The sequence below is a fragment of the Oncorhynchus masou genome, chromosome 12, assembly GCF_036934945.1.
Source record: "Oncorhynchus masou masou isolate Uvic2021 chromosome 12, UVic_Omas_1.1, whole genome shotgun sequence".
NCBI lineage: Eukaryota > Metazoa > Chordata > Actinopteri > Salmoniformes > Salmonidae > Oncorhynchus > Oncorhynchus masou.
This window is the reverse complement of record NC_088223.1, coordinates 27,282,577-27,302,982: the sequence shown is the minus strand read 5'-3', so window position 1 is coordinate 27,302,982 and position 20,406 is coordinate 27,282,577. Positions and strand designations below refer to the sequence as shown.

At 45.1% G+C, this 20,406-nt stretch overlaps 1 protein-coding gene across 1 annotated transcript in view; it reads left to right on the top strand.

Moving 5' to 3' along the window:
* The window catches only part of LOC135549787 (retinoic acid receptor alpha-A-like), a 133,700-nt gene that overhangs the window by 49,792 nt on the left and 63,502 nt on the right, over positions 1 to 20,406 (top strand). Inside the window, exon 3 of the mRNA XM_064980083.1 lies at positions 4,395 to 4,536. Coding sequence (XP_064836155.1) covers positions 4,395 to 4,536 — 142 coding nt within the window. The remainder of the gene's footprint in view (positions 1 to 4,394; positions 4,537 to 20,406) is intronic.

Here is a 20,406-nt window from a genome sequence, read left to right as displayed (position 1 = left end):
ATGAAACCAGGATGAACTCTTTGGCCTGAATGCCAAGAATCACATCTGGAGGAAACCTGGCACCATCCCTACGGTGAAGCATGGTGGTGGCAGCATCATGCTGTGGGGATGTTTTTCTGCGGCAGGGACTGGGAGGCTAGTCAGGATCAAGGGAAACATGAACGGAAAGTACAGAGAGCTTCTTGATGAAAACCTGATCCAAAGCACCCAGGAACTCTGACTGGGGTCAAGGTTCACCTTCCAACAGAACAACGACCCTAAGCACACAGCCAAGACAACGCAGGAGTGGCTTCGGGACAAGTCTTTCAATGTCCTTGAGTTGCCCAGCCAGAGCATAGACTTGAACCCGATCTAACATCTCTGAAGAGACCCATCAAAAGCTGTGCAGCGGCGCTCCCCATCCAACCTGACAGCTTGAGAGGATCTACAGAGAGGAATGGGAGAAACTGCCCAAAGAAACTGCCCACAGGTGTGCCAAGCTTGTACCGTCATACCCAGGGAGACTCAAGGCTGTAATCACTGCCAAAGGTGCTTCAACAAAGTACTGAGTAAATGGTCTGAATAATTATCTAATGTCATATTTCAGTTTTTGATGAGGGATTTATTTTTAAATTAAGTTTAGAATAAGGTTGTAACGTAACAAAATGGAAAAGGTCAAGGGGTCTGAATACTTTCCGAATGCACTGTATATCAGCAAATTGCCGATGTCACTAGAACAGTCTGCCGCACCGGCCTCATTCTACTAGAATCTGAAGTCAAATGTCTACTGTTTGCTGATGATATGGTGCTTCTGTCCCTAAACCAAGGTGGTCCTACAGTAGCACCTAGGTCTTCTGCACAGATTCTGTCAGACCTGGGCCGTTAAGACAACATTAATGATGTTGAAAGAAAGGTCCAGTTGCCAGGACCACAAATACAAATTCCAGCTAAACACTGTTGCCCTGGAGCACACAAAATAAAAATATATACCTTGGCCTAAAAATCAGCGCCACAGGTAACTTCCACAAAGCTGTGAACGATCTGAGAGACCAGGCAAGAAGGGCCTTCTACACCATCAAAAGGAACATAAAATTCGACATACTAATTAGGAACCCATTGCCCTTTACCGTTGTGAGGTCTGGGGTCCGCTCACCAACCAATAATTCACAAAATTGAACAAACACCAAATTGAGACTCTACATGCATAATTCTGCAAATGTTATCCTCCGTGTACATCGTAAAGCACCAAATAATGCATGCACAGCAGAATTAGGCCAATATCCCTAATTATCCAAATCCAGAAAAGATACGTTGAATTTTACAACCACCTAAAAGGAAGTAATTCCCAAACCTTCCATAACAAAGCCATCACCTACAGATAGATGAATCTGGAGAAGAGTCCCCTAAGCAAGCTGGTCCTGGGGCTCTGTTTACAAACACAAACAGACCCCACAGAGCCCCAGGACAGCAACACAATTAGAGAAAACAAAAAGATAATTACTCAAAATTACAAAGAAATAGAATGCTATTTGGCCCTAAACAGAGAGTACACAGTGGCAGAATACCTGACCACTGTGACTGACCCAAAATGAAGGAAAGCTTTGACTGTGTAGAGACTCAGTGAGCATTGAGATTGAGAGAGGCCGCCGTACGCAGATCTGGCTCTCAAGAGAAGACAGGCTATGTGCATACTGCCCACAAAATGAGGTGGAAATTGAGTTTACACAGATTACACAGACCCACAAAGAATTGGATAACAAATACAATTTTCATAAACTCCCATATCGGTTGGGTGAAATACCACAGTGTGCCATCACAGCAGCAAGTTTTGTGACCTGTTGCCACAAGAAAAGGGCAACCAGTGAAGAACAAACACCATTGTAAATACAACCCATATTTATGTTTATTTATTTTCCATTTTGTACTTTCACTATTTACACATCGGTACAACACTAAATATAGCCATAATATGACATTTGAAATGTCTCTATTCATTTGGAACTTTGATGAGTGTAATGTTTACTGTTCATCTTATATTGTTTATTTCACTTTTGTTTTTTATCACTTGCTTTGGAAATTAAACATATATTTCCCATGCCAATAAAGCGAGAATCAAGTAGGTAGAAAGAGAGTTAGAGAGAGAGAATCAGGTAGGTAGAGAGATAGAGAGAATAATGTAATTAGAGAGAGAGAGAGAGAGAGAGAGAGAGAGAGAGAGAATAAGGTAGGTAGAGAGAGAGACAATAAGGTAGGTAGAAAGAGAGAAAGAAAGAGAATCAGGTAGAAAGAGAGAGGGAGAGAATCAGGTATGTAAAAAGAGAGAATCAGTTAGGTAGGGAGAGGGAATCAGGTAGAGAGAGAGAGAGAATCAGGTAGAGAGAGAGAGAGAGATAAAGAGAGAGAGAGAATCAGGTACTGTAGGTAGAGAGAAAGAGAGAGCATCAGGTATGTAGAGAGAGAGAGAGAGAGAGATAAAGAATCAGGTAGAGAGAGAGAGAATAAGGCAAGTAGAGACAGAGAGAATCAGGTAGGTAGAAAGAGAGAGCGATATAGACTCAAGTATGTAGAAAGAGAGCGAATCAGTTAGGCGGGGAGAGGGAATCAGGTAGAGAGAGAGAGAATCAGGTAGGCCGAGAGAGAGAGAGGTACTGTAGGTAGAGAGAAAGAGAGAGAATCAGGTATGTAGAGAGAGAGAGATAAAGAATCAGGTAGGTAGAGAGAGAGAGAGAGAGAGAGAGAGAGAGAGGGAGAATAAGGCAAGTAGAGAGAGAGTGAGAATCAGGTAGGTAGAAAGAGAGAGAGATAAAGAATCAGGTAGGTAGAGAGAGAGAGGGAGAGAGAGAATAAGGCAAGTAGAAAACGAGAGAGAGAGAGAATAAGGTAAGTAGAGAGATAGATAGAGAGAATAAGGTAGGTGGAGAGGGAGAGGAAGAGGAGAGAGAGCGAGAGAGAGCAGATGTGATGATTAAGTCTGGGTGCATCGGGGTGTGTGTGTGTGATAGTGCTTCCCTTGAGGAACACAGAGATGAAGAAGTCACAGCATCTGTTGACTGCTGCTGCTTCTGCGGCTGCTGAGAAATCACTTCACAAAGACTCTGAGGCACACACACACACATGCACGCACACATACTCCGATGCACGCACACACACACCAATGCACGCACACACACACCGCTCCAGGACTTTTATCCTGCCCTGCATGGTCACAGGGATGGGATTGAATGAATTATTACTACATTAGCCTTGGGTTCTGCACCCAACCTGAATACATTGCGCGTTGTTTCTGTTTGTGCGTGTGTGTGTTATCTATATAGTAGAACAGAGAGGTAATGTATAAGAAGGTACTCTGCTCAGATCAGCTAGGATAAAGACACACATGTGCACGCACAGACACTCAGACTCACAGCCACACACACACACACACACACACACACACACACACACACACAAACACTCACATGTAGATCAGGCAAGAATAAAGGCCTCTATTAAGAAACTGAATAATACCAGTCGAGGGGCGGTGTCCCTGGACTGGTCACATGGTGTTGAAATCCCAGACGTGATTGGCTAGTTGTTGTGGGCACTGCGGGACGGGACTGGTATGTTGACGGATGTTTGAGTCTAAAGCAAGATGGGGCTGCTACACACACACACGCTACAGCATCAGCCGTTTCAGCCCTGTGCGTACGCCATCTAATCCGTTACCCATCATGCATTCTGCTCCCCTAATGAAAACGCAAGGTCCTATCTGTCACAGAAGCCTATGGCAAATGGCAGAGGCCCTCTCGCCTGAGAGGGCCTGGATGATGGAGGATCATTGAGAAGGACCCCAGAGCCACAACAAATAAATAACAACTGAAACATCTTTAAGGAAGCTACTTGAATTCCTCCTGTTTTCCCTCAAATTCCTCTCATCTCTCTCACGCTGCTCTGACTGTGTTGGTAGGCAAATGATGCTTCTATTGAAGCAACAAATACAAGACAGTTACACCATAGTTGTTTTTGGACATACTGTAGACGTAAACCATAGGGGGGGTCATTCTCCTTCTGTTATAGTCAGTTACACCAGCGTTCTCAGAAAGTCACACCAATTCACTGAACATCACTTAACACACCATGTTAACATCCTCTACAACGCTTCCCCTTTCCTCTGATTACTCACACACACACAGATGCCACAAATGCTTGTTGCTATGACATCCTGAGCTGAATGCAGTCGAGGAAGATTTGTATTTATTAATTGTATTTAACCTTTTATCCAGTGTAACCATGTTTTACCAGATAGACTGATCTCTCCCTTCTCTCTCTCTCTCTCTCTCTCTCTCTCTCTCTCTCTTTCTCTCTAACTCTTTCTCTCTCTAACTCTTTCTCTCTCTATCTATCTCTCGTTCTCTCTAACTCTCTCTCTCTCTCAGGGTTTTTTCCGTAGATCCATCCAGAAGAACATGGTGTACACGTGTCACCGGGACAAGAACTGCATCATCAACAAGGTGACCAGGAACCGCTGTCAGTACTGCCGGCTCCAGAAGTGCTTTGGTGTGGGCATGTCCAAAGAGTGTGAGTCTTTCTCTCACACAAACACACAAACACACGCACATTCGCACACACACAACACTGTTACTACTGATGGGAATGTCCAAACAGTGTTGGTTAATTTGTCTCAATCCCACATCTCTAATCCCAAACCACGCCACTAGGAAAGTTTCTTGGAATAACAGGAATCGAGGGACTCCTAGTCTTGATCAGAGGTCACATGCTACACACACCATCCTATCCATCCTTTAGATGATTTAAACACACCTACACACCTACACACACACACACACACCCACACACACACACACACACACACACACACACACACACACACACACACACACACACACACACACACACACACACACACACACACACACACACACACACACACACACACACACACACACACACACACACACACACACTTACACACGTCCACATTATCCTATTCCCCTAGTGTAGGTATTCCCAAACCGGGATGCGCAATGATGTCGGGGGTACGTCAAATAAAAAGGTCATTCACATTAAAAATAGATACAAATAAAATTCAAGTAGTTCATTTATATTTTCCAACTGGGCGGTACATTTGGGTGAGGTTTTTGTCCCACCTGAGTAGCCTCGTTTCACTGCCAAAAAATGTAATTCAACCATCTAGTGTTCAGCCAAATAACAACACAATGTCAAACAGGTAGCCTAGTCAAATAATTAACATCTAATCACATTAACCGCTACTCTTTCGCGGTAATTCCACTAACGTTTTGTATGTTGCCAAACATAGCTGCTGTTCATGTTGGTATCTGTACTGATGGTGCAAAATCCATGACAGGGAGACATAGTGGAGTGGTAACGCGCGTGCAAGCAGTTGCTCCCGACACCACTTGGGTTCACTGCAGCATCCACAGAGAGGCTCTTGCTGCCAAGGGAATGCATGACAGATTGAAAGATGTTTTGGACACTACAGTGAAAATGGTTAACTTTGTTAAAGCAAGGCCCATAAATATGTGTATTTTCTGTACTATACAATGATATGGGCAGCGACCATGTAATGCTTTTACAACATACACAAGTTCGCTGGTTATCAGGGGGCAAAGAATTTAAACGCTTTTTTAAAATTGAGAGACGAGCTTAAAGTTGGCATGAAGACGAGTTTCTCACAGGACTGGCCTATCTGAGTGATGTTTTTTACAGGGACTCTCCACAACTATATTCAATGTGCGGGACAAAATTGAGGCTATGATTAAGAAGTTAGAGCTCTTCTCTGTCTGGATTAACAAGGACAACACACAGGTCTTTCCATCATTGTATGATTTTTTGTGTGCAAATGACATCAAGCTTACGGACAATGTCAAATGTGATATAGCGTTGCACCCGAGTGAGTTGGGTATGCAATTACACAGGTACTTTCCTGAAATGGATGACACTAACAACTGGATTCATTATCCCTTTCATGACCTGCCTCCAGACCACGTACCGATATCTGAACAAGAGAGCCTCATCGAAATTGCAACATGCGGTTCTGTGAAAATGTAATTTAATCAGAAGCCACTGCTGGATTGGGCTGCGGTCAGAGTATCCTGCCTTGGCAAATTGTTTGGTAAGACACTGATGCCCTTTGCAACCACGTACCTATGTGAGAGTGGATTCTCAGTCCTCACTAGCATGAAAACTAAATGCAGGAACAGACTGTGTGGAAAGATTTAAGACAGACTCTCCAATACAACCCAACATTGCAGTTATGTGCATCCTTTCAAACACACCCTTCTCATTAACCTGTGGTGAGTTATTCACCATTTTCAATAGACAAATAAGGTTTTATATGTAAGATGGTTAAATAAAGAGCAAAATGATTGATTATTATTATATTGTTATTTGTGCCCTGGTCCTATAAGAGCTCTTTGTAACTTCCCACGAACCGGGTTGTGACAAAGACTCACTCTTTCTTATGTTTAACAAATGTATTGCATAGTGTGTGTGTGGCAGGCTTACAATGGTGGCAAAAAACAACATTTGAGAGTGCGCTGACTCTGGTGCTAGAGGGGGTACTGAGCTGGAGGTTGAATGTTTGAAGGGGTACGGGACTAAAAAAAGTTTGGGAACCACTGTCTTAGTGGTTTTAAATCCTTCAGCTTTCTGCTCTTGCACTTTTGAACTTTTTAAGTGGATCGCATTTCTCACTTTTAATGATATAGTGTGTGTGTGTGTGTGTGTGTGTGTGTGTGTGTGTGTGTGTGTGTGTGTGTGTGTGTGTGTGTGTGTGTGTGTGTGTGTGTGTGTGTGTGTGTGTGTGTGTGTGTGTGTGTGTGTGTGTGTGTGTGTGTGTAAAATCCAACATGCTGTATCTGATGATTGGCACTCCAGCAACAGCAGAACTTTTCCTAAGTCTGTTGAAATTAAAGTAGTACTTGTTTGATTTCTCCATCTTACCTTGATCTCTGACAGAAATCCCTCAGCATCCACACACTGTACCCTTCAAGAAGGTTGATCCTATAGTGTCTGTGCCTGTCTGTGTCTGAAGTACAGAACTGGCTGGTGAGAAAGGACGATAGGACTCTCCCAGGAGAAAGATGGATGGATGAGAGGAACTAGTGCAGGTGAATGATAATGTGATTTTCTTTGGTGGTCAAATTCTCAAACACGATGCACATAAACATGATGCACATACTTCCCAAAAAACATGAAGGCCTTTTGAAACACATAATCGACAGAGTTACCCTTGAAACCATTACTATTTTTTCCATAAAAGAGTTGAGTGAGTCATTCATTTTGAATGGTGACTTTTGAATTGTAATTTACAATATATACAGTGTGTTCAGAAAGTATTCAGACCCCTTGACTTTTGCCAAATTTTGTTGTGTCACTGCCTAAATTTAAAATGGATTCAATTTAGATTTTTTTTGTCACTGGGCTACACACAATACCCCATAATGTCAAAGTGAAATTATATTTTTTCGAAATGTTTGTAAATTAATTAAAAATGAAAAGTTGACTGTAGTCAATATTCAGTAATCAACCCCAAGCCTAAATAAATTCAGGAGTAAAAAACAGCTTAACAAGTCACATAATAAGTTGCATGGACTCACTGTGTGTGTAATAATTGTCTTTAACATGATTTTAGAATGACAAGCTCATCTCTTTACTCTACACATGCAATTATCTGTAAGGTCTCTCTGTCAAGCAGGGAATTTCAAACACAGATTCAACCACAAAGGCAAAGGAGGTTTTCCAATTTCTCGGAAAGAAGGGTTCCTATTGGTAGATGGGTAAAACATATACAGTTGAAGTCGGAAGTTTACATACACTTAGGTTGGAGTCATGAAAACTCCTTTTTCAACCACTCCACAAATTTCTTGATAACAAATTATAGTTTTGGCAATTTCTGTTAGGACATCTACTTTGCGCATTTTTCCAACAATTGTTTACAGAAAGATTATTTCACTTATCATTCACTGTATCACAATTTCATACACTAAGTTACATTTACATTTACATTTAAGTCATTTAGCAGACGCTCTTATCCAGAGCGACTTACAAATTGGTGAATTCACCTTCTGACATCCAGTGGAACAGCCACTTTACAATAGTGCATCTAAATCATTTAAGGGGGGGGGGGGAGAAGGATTACTTTATCCTATCCTAGGTATTCCTTGAAGAGGTGGGATTTCAGGTGTCTCCGGAAGGTGGTGATTGACTCCGCTGTCCTGGCATCGTGAGGGAGTTTGTTTCACCATTGGGGGGCCAGAGCAGCGAACAGTTTTGACTGGGCTGAGCGGGAGCTGTACTTCCTCAGTGGTAGGAAGGCGAGCAGGCCAGAGGTGGATGAACGCAGTGCCCTTGTTTGGGTGTAGGGCCTGATCAGAGCCTGGAGGTACTGCGGTGCCGTTCCCCTCACAGCTCCGTAGGCAAGCAGTTGACTGTGCCTTTAAACAGCTTGGAAAATTCCAGAAAATTATGTAATGGCTTTAGAAGCTTCTGATAGGCTAATTGACATAATTTGAGTCAATTGGAGGTGTATCTGTGGATGTATTTCAAGGCCTACCTTTAAACTCAGTGCTTCTTTGATTGACATCATGGGAAAATCAAAACAAATCAGCCAAGACCTCAGAAAAAAAATTGTAGACCTCCGCAAGTCTGGTTCATCCTTGGGAGCAATTTCCAAACGCCTGAAGGTACCACTTTCATCTGAACAAACAATAGTACGCAAGTCTAAACACCACGGGACCACGCATCCGTCATACCACTCAGGAAGGAGACGCATTCTGTCTCCTAGAGATGAACGTACTTTGGTGCGAAAAGTGCAAAACAATCTCAGAACAACAGCGAAGGACCTTGTGAAGATGCTTGAGGAAACAGGTACAAAAGTATCTATATCCACAGTAAAACAAGTCCTACGTTGACATAACTGAAAGGCCGCTCAGCAAGGAAGAAGCCACTGCTCCAAAACCACCACAAAAAGCCAGACTACGGTTTGCAACTGCACATGGGGTCAAAGATCATACTTTTTGGAGAAATGTCCTCTGGTCTGATGAAACAAAAATAGAACTGTTTGGCCATAATGACCATCGTTATGTTTGGAGGGAAAATGGGGAGGCTTGCAAGCAGAAGAACACCATCCCAACCGTGAAGCACAGGGTGGCAGCATCATGTTGTGGGGGTGCTTTGCTGCAGGAGGGACTGGTGCACTTCACAAAATAGATGGCATCATGAGGCAGGAAAATTATTTAGATATATTGAAGCAACATCTCAAGTCATCAGTCAGGAAGTTAAAGCTTGGTCACAAATGGGTCTTCCAAATGGACAATGACCCCAAGCATACTTCCAAAGTTGTGGCAAAATGGCTTAAGGACAACAAGGTCAAGGTATTGGAGTGGCCTTCACAAAGACCCGACCTCAATCCCATAGAAAATTTGTGGGCAGAACTGAAAATGTGTGTGCGAGCAAGGAGGCCAACAAACCTGACTCAGTTACACCAGCTCTGTCAGGAGGAATGGGACAAAATTCATCCAAATTATTGTGGGAAACTTGTGGAAGGCTACCCAAAACGTTTGACCCAAGTTAAACAGTTTAAAGGCAATGCTACCAAATACTAATTGAGTGTATGTAAACTTCTGACCAACTGGGAATGTGATGAAAGAAATAAAAGCAGAAATAAATAATTATCTCTACTATTATTCTGACATTTCACATTCTTAAAATAAAGTGGTGATCCTGACTGACGTAAGACAGGGAATTTTTACTAGGAATAAATGTCAGGAACTGTGAAAACCTGAGTTTAAATGTATTTGGCTAAGGTGTATGTAAACTTCCGACTTCAACTGTTTATCCCTTTGAGCATAGTGAAGTTACTAATTACACTTTGGATGGTGTATCAATGTACTCAGTCATTACAAAGATACAGGCATTATTCCTGACTCAGTTGCCAGAGAGGAGGGAAACTGCTCAGGGATTTCACTTTGAGGCCAATTGTCACGTTCTGACCTTAGTTCCTTTGTTTTGTCTTTGTTTTAGTATGGTCAGGGCGTGAGTTGGGTGGGTTGTCTATGTTCCGTTTTCTATGTTGTGCTTTTGCGTTTGGCCTGGTATGGTTCTCAATCAGAGGCAGGTGTTGTTACTTGTCTCTGATTGAGAATCATACTTAGGTAGCCTTTTCCCACTTGTGTTTCGTGGGTGTTTATTTTCTGTCTAGTTTGTTTTGTCACCTTACAGAACTATTTTGGTTTCGTTTCTTTCTCTTTGTTATTGTGTTTAATGTTCTGAGTTTAAATAAATATCATCATGAACACATACCACGCTGCGCTTTGGTCCTCACCTCATTCCAACGACGATCGTTACACCAATGGTGACTTTAAAACAGTTACAGAGTTTAATGGCTACATTCAACATTGTCGTTTCTTCACAATACTAATCTAGTTGACCGAGTGAAAAGAAGGAAGCCTGTACAGAATTAAAAAAAATATTTCAAAACATGCGACCCGTTTGTAACAAGGCATTAAAGTAATATTGCAAAAAATGGCGCAAAGCAATTAACGTTTTGTTCTGAATACAAGGTGTTGTTTGGGGCAAATCCAATACAGCACATTACTGAGTACCACTCTCCATATTTTCAAGCATAGTGGTGGCTGCATAGTGTTATTGGTATGCTTGTAATCATTAAGGACTGGAGAGATAAAAAAGAAATGGAATGGAGCTAAGCTCAGGCAAAGTCCTAGAGGAAAAGCTGGTTCAGTCTGCTTTCCACCAGACAGTGGGAGACAAATTCACTTTTCAGCGGGATAATAACCTAAAACAACAAGACAGTGAGTGGCTAAGTTACAGTTTGGTCATAAATCTACTTGAAAATATGTGTCAAGACCTGAAAATGGTTGTCTAGCAGTGATCAACAACCAATTTGACAGAGCTTGAAGAATTTTGAAAATAATAATGGTCAAATGTTGCACAATCCAGGTGTGGAAAGCTCTTAGAGACTTACAGAGAAAGACAACTGTAATCTCTGCTAAAGGTGCTTGTACAAAGTATTGACTCGGAGGTGTGAATACGTATGTAAATTTGATATTTCTGTGTTAGCAAAGCTTTATAAAAACATGTTTTCACTTTGTAATTATAGGGTATTGTGTGTAGATGGTTGAGAGAAAAAACAATTGAATCCATTTTGAATTCAGGCTGTAACACAACAATAAGTCAAGGAGTATGAATACTTTCTGAAGGCATATATCAATTCCCCCCTATTGAGAAGGGTATCCTCCACTGCCTGTTTCAAAAGACAGTTCCACACATAGTACACTGTCTCCTTTTTAATTAAATGATCAAAGTATTAAATATTACGTTTGACAGGAAGACATGAGAGGCGTTGCACATGATAAAGGTAAGATAACCACTAGTGGATCATGCTGTGAAGGTAACACTTCTGTCCGAAAAATGAGAACTGCACTGTCCTTGAAATCAACCACTTGATGTGAGTGGCATGCATCATCAACCAACCCACTAAAGAACTGAGTACATTTAGCCGTTGGAGTGTGTGTGTGTTTTTGTGTGTGTGTGTGTTATAGCGATCATATGTTGCTCCATTCCATTGTCAGCGACAAGAACAGTTTACGTTTCACAGGTTATTGCCGCTCTTTGATTGCATCAGCAGTTAGGGCTCACGTCCACTTCACGCTCCATTAGCCCTGAGGGAAAGAAGACATTGCTCTCCTCTTTTGTTTTTTTCTCTCCTATTTCTCCCCCATAGAGTCACAGAGAACGTGATGGTCTCTATTCTTCTGCACTCCTTCTCCTGGTCTGGTCTGGCCTCCCCACAGAGCACGTGCCAAACTCATTCCATGGAGGACCGAGTGGCTGCGGGTTTTCTCTCCTTCCGTGTACTTGGTTGATGAATTAAGATGACTGGTTAGTAAGGAACTCCCTTCACCTGGTCTTAATTGAAAGGAAAAAACAAAAACCAGCAGACACTTGGACCTCCATGGAATGAGTTTGACACCCTTACCATAGGGATACTGTATAAAGTACAGTATATAGTCTTTTATTTAATTCTGTTGTTCTCCCACACTGAGCAGAGAACAAAGGAACCATTCCCTTCCTCCATGTGTTGCTGTGATGAGGTTGTGTACCTTAGCTTTACTCCAATCCTGTAGTGAAAAGGGGATAATACCTAGTCAGTTGCACAACGGAATTTATTCAACCGAAATGTGTATTCCGCATTTAACCGACGCCCTCTTAATCAGAAAGGTGCAGTGGCGGTCTTAATTAACGTCTAGGTGATCAGTGCCCGGGGAGCAGTTGTTGCTAATACCTAACCGCAGCAGGTGCCCTGTCCTTCCTATTAGCTGCGCTAGGATGCTAATGTAGTGTTGTTTACTCGAGTGCTATTGAAGACAGTGATGATGATGGTTATGTGATTAGAAACATTGTACAGGTAGCTAGGTACTGTGGGTTTGGTAGCACTTTATTTTGCGGTACTGCTTCTGTTGGTATTTCCATGGTATTTTAGAGGAAATTCTCTCTTCAGTCAGAGGGAACCGGGCTCAGGAGGCCCATGCTTCAGCTTGTGCCTTGTAGATACCCTTATGGAATTTCACATGTGAACACGTGAAATGTTCCAAAAACACATGTTTTCACATGAGTTCCACGTGACATCATGTGGTTTTTCTGTAAAGGTAACTAGCTCCATGTTCAGAGTTTGGGCACAAAGGAGTGGGTGTGTGTTTGTTTTTGTGTGCGGGTGCATGTGTGTGTGCGTACATGCGTGTGTATGTCTGCGTGTGGCCAGTTAGTGATGTTAGAGAGTATGATATGGAGCTGATATGGAGAAGTAATTTCAGGCCCCTACAGTCACATTTCCCCAGCTCTGGTCTCTGACATAGAGACTTCAGAAAGCTGGCTGGCTTGCTTACTGGCTTGCTTAACATCATCTGTGTTTCACTGGTGTCTGACCACACACTATCTCCACTGGGGGATGGTATGTGTTTGTATGGTGTGTGTGGAGGGTATGGTAATATATCACTGTCTCCCAGAGTGGGGGGACTTTCATGGCGAGGCGAGCTCTAGGGGAGAACTTCCCCAGTACAATCAATTACCCAGCACTCCAAGCAAATGACCAGGAGCAGATACGTCCTAGTGATGCATCAGACAACAGGCCTGGAAAATAGATGGGTTTTTAATACCTACGGACCGATGAAGTGAGGAGGAGGGAGGGATGGAGGGAATACATCTAGCGAGGGAGACCGTTGTCCATCTCATCATTACCCCCTTCTACTGGAGATATTACTACTGCTTTTTACTCCAAATGAAAGACTAAAAAAATTTATCTTCCCTCCCTCATTCTATGGATAAGTATTTTCCTCTTGAATCACTTTGTATTTGATTGACCCTGTAGGACGGATGCTATGTAAAGGGTCAGGGCCTTAGGGGCACCTTTTAGAACAAGTAATAGATTAACATGAGAACACTATACTTTTATTCCTAGTTAAAGACACAGACTGTGTTCACACAGGCAGCACAATTCTGATCTTTTTATTCACTCATTTTTCTTTTGACCAATCAGGTCAGCTCTTTTGAAAATATTTGGTTAAAAGATCAGAATTGGGCTGCCTTTGTAAATGCAGGTAAAGACACCATAGACAGTAGTTGTAGTGGAGTTTGTAAACTATGGTGAAGTGTACACTATGCCGAATGAAATGTGCAGTAAATAACCAGGTCTATAGTAACATTGAATTTATTCTCAACTACTTTCCTGGCTGAATAAAAGTTGAAATAAATGCTGTAAGGGCCTCCCGGGTGGCGCAGTGGTCTAACGCACTGCATCGCAGTGCTAGCTGTGCCACCAGAGATTCTGGGTTCGAGTCCATGGGGGCGGCGCGCACTAGCGACTCCTGCTGACCAGGTCGTCAGGTGTACGGTGTTTCCTCCGACACATTGTTGCGGTTGGATGGATTGGCATTGTGTCAAGAAGCAGTGCGGCTTGGTTGGGTTGTGTTTCGGAGGACGCATTGCTCTCGACCTTCGCCTCTCCTGAATAGGTACGGGAGTTGCAGCGATGAGACAAGACTGTAACTACTACCAATTGGAGAGAGAAAAAGGGGGTAAAATATATATATATATATAAAAAATAAAATAAATGCAGTATGACCCTATTGGTAATCTAGGGTAGAGTGCACTACTGTGGTAAATCTAGGCTGGAGTGTGCACTACTATAGTAATCAAGGGTGGACTGTGCACTACTATAGTAATCTAGGAGTGTGCACTACTGTGGTAAATCTAGGCTGGAGTGTGCACTACTATAGTAATCTAGGGTGGAATGTGCACTACTATAGTAATCTAAGAGTGTGCACTACTATAGTAATCTAGGGTGGAATGTGCACTACTATAGTAATCTAGGAGAGTGCACTACTATAGTAATCTAGGGTGGAATGTGCACTACTATAGTAATCTAGGGTGGAATGTGCACTACTATAGTAATTTAGGCTGGAGTGTGCACTACTGTAGTAAACTAGAGTGGAGTGTGCACTACTGTTGTAAACTAGAGTGGAGTGTGCACTACTGTGGTAATCTAGACTGGAGTGTGCACTACTACAGTAATCTAGGGTGGTGTGTGTACTTCTATAGTAATCTAGGGTGGAGTGTGCACTACTGTGGTAATCTAGGGTGGGCTATGTACTCCTATAGGGCGGAGTGTTCACTACTGTGGTATTCTAGGGTGGAGTGTGCACTACTGTGCAGTTTTCAGCTGAAGTGATCTTGGCTGCTGTGTGAAGAGGCTGTTAAATTAAGACACTTTGCCGCGCCGTGCCACTCTCTCACACTCTCACTTCAAGGCATGCTGCCACGCTTTATAGGACCACTGCTCTCCAGGACACTCAGCTAATCCTCATCTGGTCAATGAGCTACGTCCTGTTCACCCTCCCTCTCCCTTCCCCCTGTTGTCCCTCCCCCTCTCCCTTCCTCTCGCCTTTCCTCTCCTTCCCTCCTGTCTTCCCTTCCTCTCTCCTGTCCACCCTCCCTCTCTATCTTTCTCTCTGGCCGCTGAAGTCGTCGACAGACAGGCAGCTTTCTGGGCTGGTGGATGCCTGGGATAACACACACATACACACTGCGTTAACGTTTTGTAAAGAGGGCTGCGGGTTGGACCATCTGTGTGGACCATTCACCCGGCGCAACGGCAAAATAACAGATGCACCAGTAAATAAACGGTATATTTCTTCATGGCGACCAGTTGCCACATCCCATAATACCAAGGCAGTCTTTAACACCCACCAGGTGGGGAGCGATGAACGGCACATAACTCTATCCACGCCAGCAGAGAGAGTTACACTTAATGGTGGTGTGTGAGTTTGCATGTGTGTGCGTGTGTGTGTGTGTGTCAGTTAGGAGACACTTGTACGGTGATGTTATGACCTTGCAGCAGGGTGGATGATACAATAGTTAAACTAGTTGAGCTACCAGCGGTAACACAGTGGTATTGTAACGCCCAGCAGTGTTACTGTAACGGCCAGCAGTCTTACTGTAACGGCTAGCAGTGTTACTGTAACGGCCAGCAGTGTTACTGTAATGGCCAGCAGTGTTACTGCAACAGCTAGTAGTGTTACTGTAACGGCCAGCAGTGTCACTGTAACGGCCAGCAGTGTCACTGTAACGGCCAGCAGTGTTACTGTAACGGCCAGCAGTGTTACTGTAACGGCCAGCAGTGTTACTGTAACGGCTAGCAGTGTTACTGCAACAGCTAGTAGTGTTACTGTAACGGCCAGCAGTGTCACTGTAACGGCCAGCAGTGTTACTGTAACGGCCAGCAGTGTTACTGTAACGGCGAGCAATGTTACTGTAACGGCCAGCAGTGTTACTGTAACGGCCAGCAGTGTTACTGTAATGGCTAGCAGTGTTACTGTAAAGGCCAGCAGTGTTACTGTAACGGCCAGCAGTGTTACTGTAACGGCCATCAGTATTACTGTAACGGCTAGCAGTGTTACTGTAACGGCCAGCAGTGTTACTGTAACGGCTAGCAGTGTTACTGTAACGGCCAGCAGTGTTACTGTAACGGACAGCAGTGTTACTGTAATGGCCAGCAGTTTTACTGTGGCTAGCAGTGTTACTGTAACGGCCAGCAGTGGTACTGTATCCAGCCAGCAGTGGTACTGTATCTGCCCAGCAGTGGTACTGTATCAGGCCAGGAGGGGTACTGTATCTGCCCAGCATTGGTACTGTATCTGTCCAGCAGTGATACTGCATACGGACAGCAGTGGTACTGTATACGGCCAGCAGGGGTACTGTATACGGCCAGTAGTGGTACTGTATCTGCCCAGCAGTGGTACTGTACACGAACAGCAGTGGTACTGAATTTGTGATGTTATGACCTTGCAGCAGGGTGGATGATAGTGGCGCTGCATATGGCCAGCAGTGGTATTGTATACGGCCAGTAGAGGTACTGTATCTGTCCAGCAGTGGTACTGTGTCTGGCCAGCAGTGGTATTGTATCTGTCCAGCAGTGGTACTGTATCTGTCCAGCAGTGTTACTGTATCTGGCCAGCAGTGGTATTGTATCTGTCCAGCAGCGGTACTGTATCCAGCTAGCAGTAGTAATGTATCCGTCCAGCAGTGGTACTGTATCCAGCTAGCAGTAGTATTGTATCCGACCAGCAGTGGTACTGTATCCAGCCAGCAGTGGTGCTGTATCTGCCAAGCAGTGGTACTGTATCCTGCCAGCAGTGGTATTGTATCTGCCCAGTAGTGGTACTGTATCTGCCCAGTAGTGGTACTGTATCTGGCCAGCAGTGGTATTGTATCTGTCCAGCAATGGTACTGTATCTGTTCAGCAGTGTTACTGTATCCAGCCAGCAGTTGTACTGTATCTGTTCAGCAGTGGTACTGTATCTGTCCAGCAGTGGTACTGTATCTGGCCAGCATTGGTATTGTATCTGTCCAGCAGTGGTACTGTAGCTGGCCAGTAGTGGTACTGTATCTGCCCAGCATTGGTACTGAATCCAGCCAGCAGTGGTACTGTAATGTCCAGCAGTGGTACTGTATCCAGCTAGCAGTGGTACTGTAACGGTCAGCAGTGGTACTGTATCCAGCCAGCAGTGGTATTGTATCTGGCCAGCAGTGGTACTGTATCCAGCCAGCAGTGGTATTGTATCTGCCCAGCTGTGGTACTGTATCCGGCCAGCAGAGGTACTGTATCGGACCAGCAGTGGTACTGTATCTGCCCAGCAGTGGTACTGTATATGGCCAGCAGTGGTACTGTATACGGCCAGCAGTGGTACTGCATACGGCCAGCAGTGTTACTGTATCCGGCCAGCCGTGGTATTGTATCTGTCCGGCAGTGGTACTGTATCTGGCCAGCATTGGTATTGTATCTGTCCAGCAGTGGTACTGAATCCAGCCAGCAGTGGTACTGTATCTGCCCAGCAGTGGTACTGTATCCATCCAGCAGTGGTACTGTATCCAGCCAGCAGTGGTATTGAATCTGCCCAGCGGTGGTACTGTATCCAGCCAGCAGTGGTACTGCCTACGGCCAGCAGTGGTACTACATACGGCCAGCAGTGGTACTGCATACGGCCAGCAGTGGTACTGTATACGGCCAGCAGTGGTACTGCATAAGGCCAGCAGCGATACTGAATACGGCCAGCAGTGGTGCTGTATATGGCCAGTAGTGGTACTACATATGGCCAGCAGTGGTACTGCATACGGCCAGCAGTGGTACTGTATCCGGCCAGCAGAGGTACTGTATCGGACCAGCAGTGGTACTGTATCTGCCCAGCAGTGGTACTGTATATGGCCAGCAGTGGTACTGTATACGGCCAGCAGTGGTACTGCATACGGCCAGCAGTGTTACTGTATCCGGCCAGCCGTGGTATTGTATCTGTCCGGCAGTGGTACTGTATCTGGCCAGCATTGGTATTGTATCTGTCCAGCAGTGGTACTGAATCCAGCCAGCAGTGGTACTGTATCTGCCCAGCAGTGGTACTGTATCCATCCAGCAGTGGTACTGTAACGGTCAGCAGTGGTACTGTATCTAGCCAGCAGTGGTATTGTATCTGGCCAGCAGTGGTACTGTATCCAGCCAGCAGTGGTATTGAATCTGCCCAGCGGTGGTACTGTATCCAGCCAGCAGTGGTACTGCCTACGGCCAGCAGTGGTACTACATACGGCCAGCAGTGGTACTGCATACGGCCAGCAGTGGTACTGTATACGGCCAGCAGTGGTACTGCATAAGGCCAGCAGCGGTACTGAATACGGCCAGCAGTGGTGCTGTATACGGCCAGTAGTGGTACTGCATACGGCCAGCAGTGGTACTGTATACGGCCAGTAGTGGTACTGAATACGCCCAGTGGTGGTACTGTATCCAGCCAGTAGTGGTACTGCCTACGGCCAGTAGTGGTACTGCATACGGCCAGTAGTGGTACTGAATACGGCCAGCAGTGGTACTGCATATGGCCAGCAGGGGTTCTGTATACATCCAGTAGTGGTACTGTATCTGCGCAGCAATCCAGCCAGTATTGGTATTGTATCTGCCCAGTAGTGGTACTGTATCTGCCCAGAATTGGTACTGTATCTGCCCAGCATTGGTACTGTATCCAGTCAGCATTGGTACTTTAACGGCCAGCAGTGGTGCTGTATCTGTCCAGCAGTGGTACTGTATCCAGCCAGCAGTGATATTGTATCTGTCCAGCAGTGGTACTGTATCCAGCCAGCATTGGTATTGTATCTGCCCAGCAGTGGTACTGTATCCAGCCAGCAGTGGTACTGTAACGGCCAGCAGTGGTACTGTATCCAGCCAGCAGTGGTATTGTATCTGCCCAGTAGTGGTACTGCATACGGCCAGCAGTGGTATTGCATACGGCCAGCAGGGGTACTGTATACGGCCAGTAGTTGTACTGTATCTGCCCAGCAGTGGTACTGTACACGACCAGCAGTGGTACTGACTTTGGCCAGCAGTGGTACTGAATACGGCCAGCAGTGGTACTGCATATGGCCAGCAGGGGTACTGTATACATCCAGTAGTGGTACTGTATCTGCGCATCAATCCAGCCAGTAGTGGTATTGTATCTGCCCAGTAGTGGTACTGTATCTGCCCAGAAGTGGTACTGTATCTGCCCAGCATTGGTACTGTATCCAGTCAGCAGTGGTACTTTAACGGCCAGCAGTGGTGCTGTATCTGTCCAGCAGTGGTACTGTATCCAGCCAGCAGTGATATTGTATCTGTCCAGCAGTGGTACTGTATCCAGCCAGCATTGGTATTGTATCTGCCCAGCAGTGGTACTGTATCCAGCCAGCAGTGGTACTGTAACGGCCAGCAGTGGTACTGTATACGGCCAGCAGGGGTACTGTATACGGCCAGTAGTGGTCCTGTATCTGCCCAGCAGTGGTACTGTACACGACCAGCAGTGGTACTGAATTTGGCCAGCAGTGTTACTGTATCCAGCCAGCAGTGGTACTGTATCTGTCCAGCAGTGGTACTGTATCTGGCCAGCAGTGGTATTGTATCTGTCCAGCAGTGGTACTGTATCTGTCCAGCAGTGGTATTGTATCTGCCCAGCAGTGGTACTATAACGGCCAGCAGTGGTACTGTATCCGTCCAGCAGTGGTACTGTATCCAGCCAGCAGTAGTAATGTATCCGTCCAGCAGTGGTACTGTATCCAACCAGCAGTGGTATTGTATCCGACCAGCAGTGGTACTGTATACGGCCAGCAGTGGTACTGCATAAGGCCAGCAGCGGTTCTGAATACGGCCAGCAGTGGTGCTGTATACGGCCAGTAGTGGTACTGCATAAGGCCAGCAGCGGTACTGAATACGGCCAGCAGTGGTGCTGTATACGGCCAGTAGTGGTTCTGCATACGGCCAGCAGTGGTACTGTATACGGCCAGTAGTGGTACTGAATACGCCCAGTGGTGGTACTGTATCCAGCCATTAGTGGTACTGCCAACGGCCTGCAGTGGTACTGCATACGGCCAGTAGTGGTACTGCATACGGCCAGCAGTGGTACTGAATACGGCCAGCAGTGGTACTGCGTATGGCCAGCAGGGGTACTGTATACATCCAGTAGTGGTACTGTATCTGCGCATCAATCCAGCCAGTAGTGGTATTGTATCTGCCCAGTAGTGGTACTGTATCTGCCCAGAAGTGGTACTGTATCTGCCCAGCATTGGTACTGTATCCAGTCAGCAGTGGTACTTTAACGGCCAGCAGTGGTGCTGTATCTGTCCAGCAGTGGTACTGTATCCAGCCAGCAGTGATATTGTATCTGTCCAGCAGTGGTACTGTATCCAGCCAGCATTGGTATTGTATCTGCCCAGCAGTGGTACTGTATCCAGCCAGCAGTGGTACTGTAACGGCCAGCAGTGGTATTGTATCTGTCCAGCAGTGGTCCTGTATCTGTCCAGCAGTGGTATTGTATCTGCCCA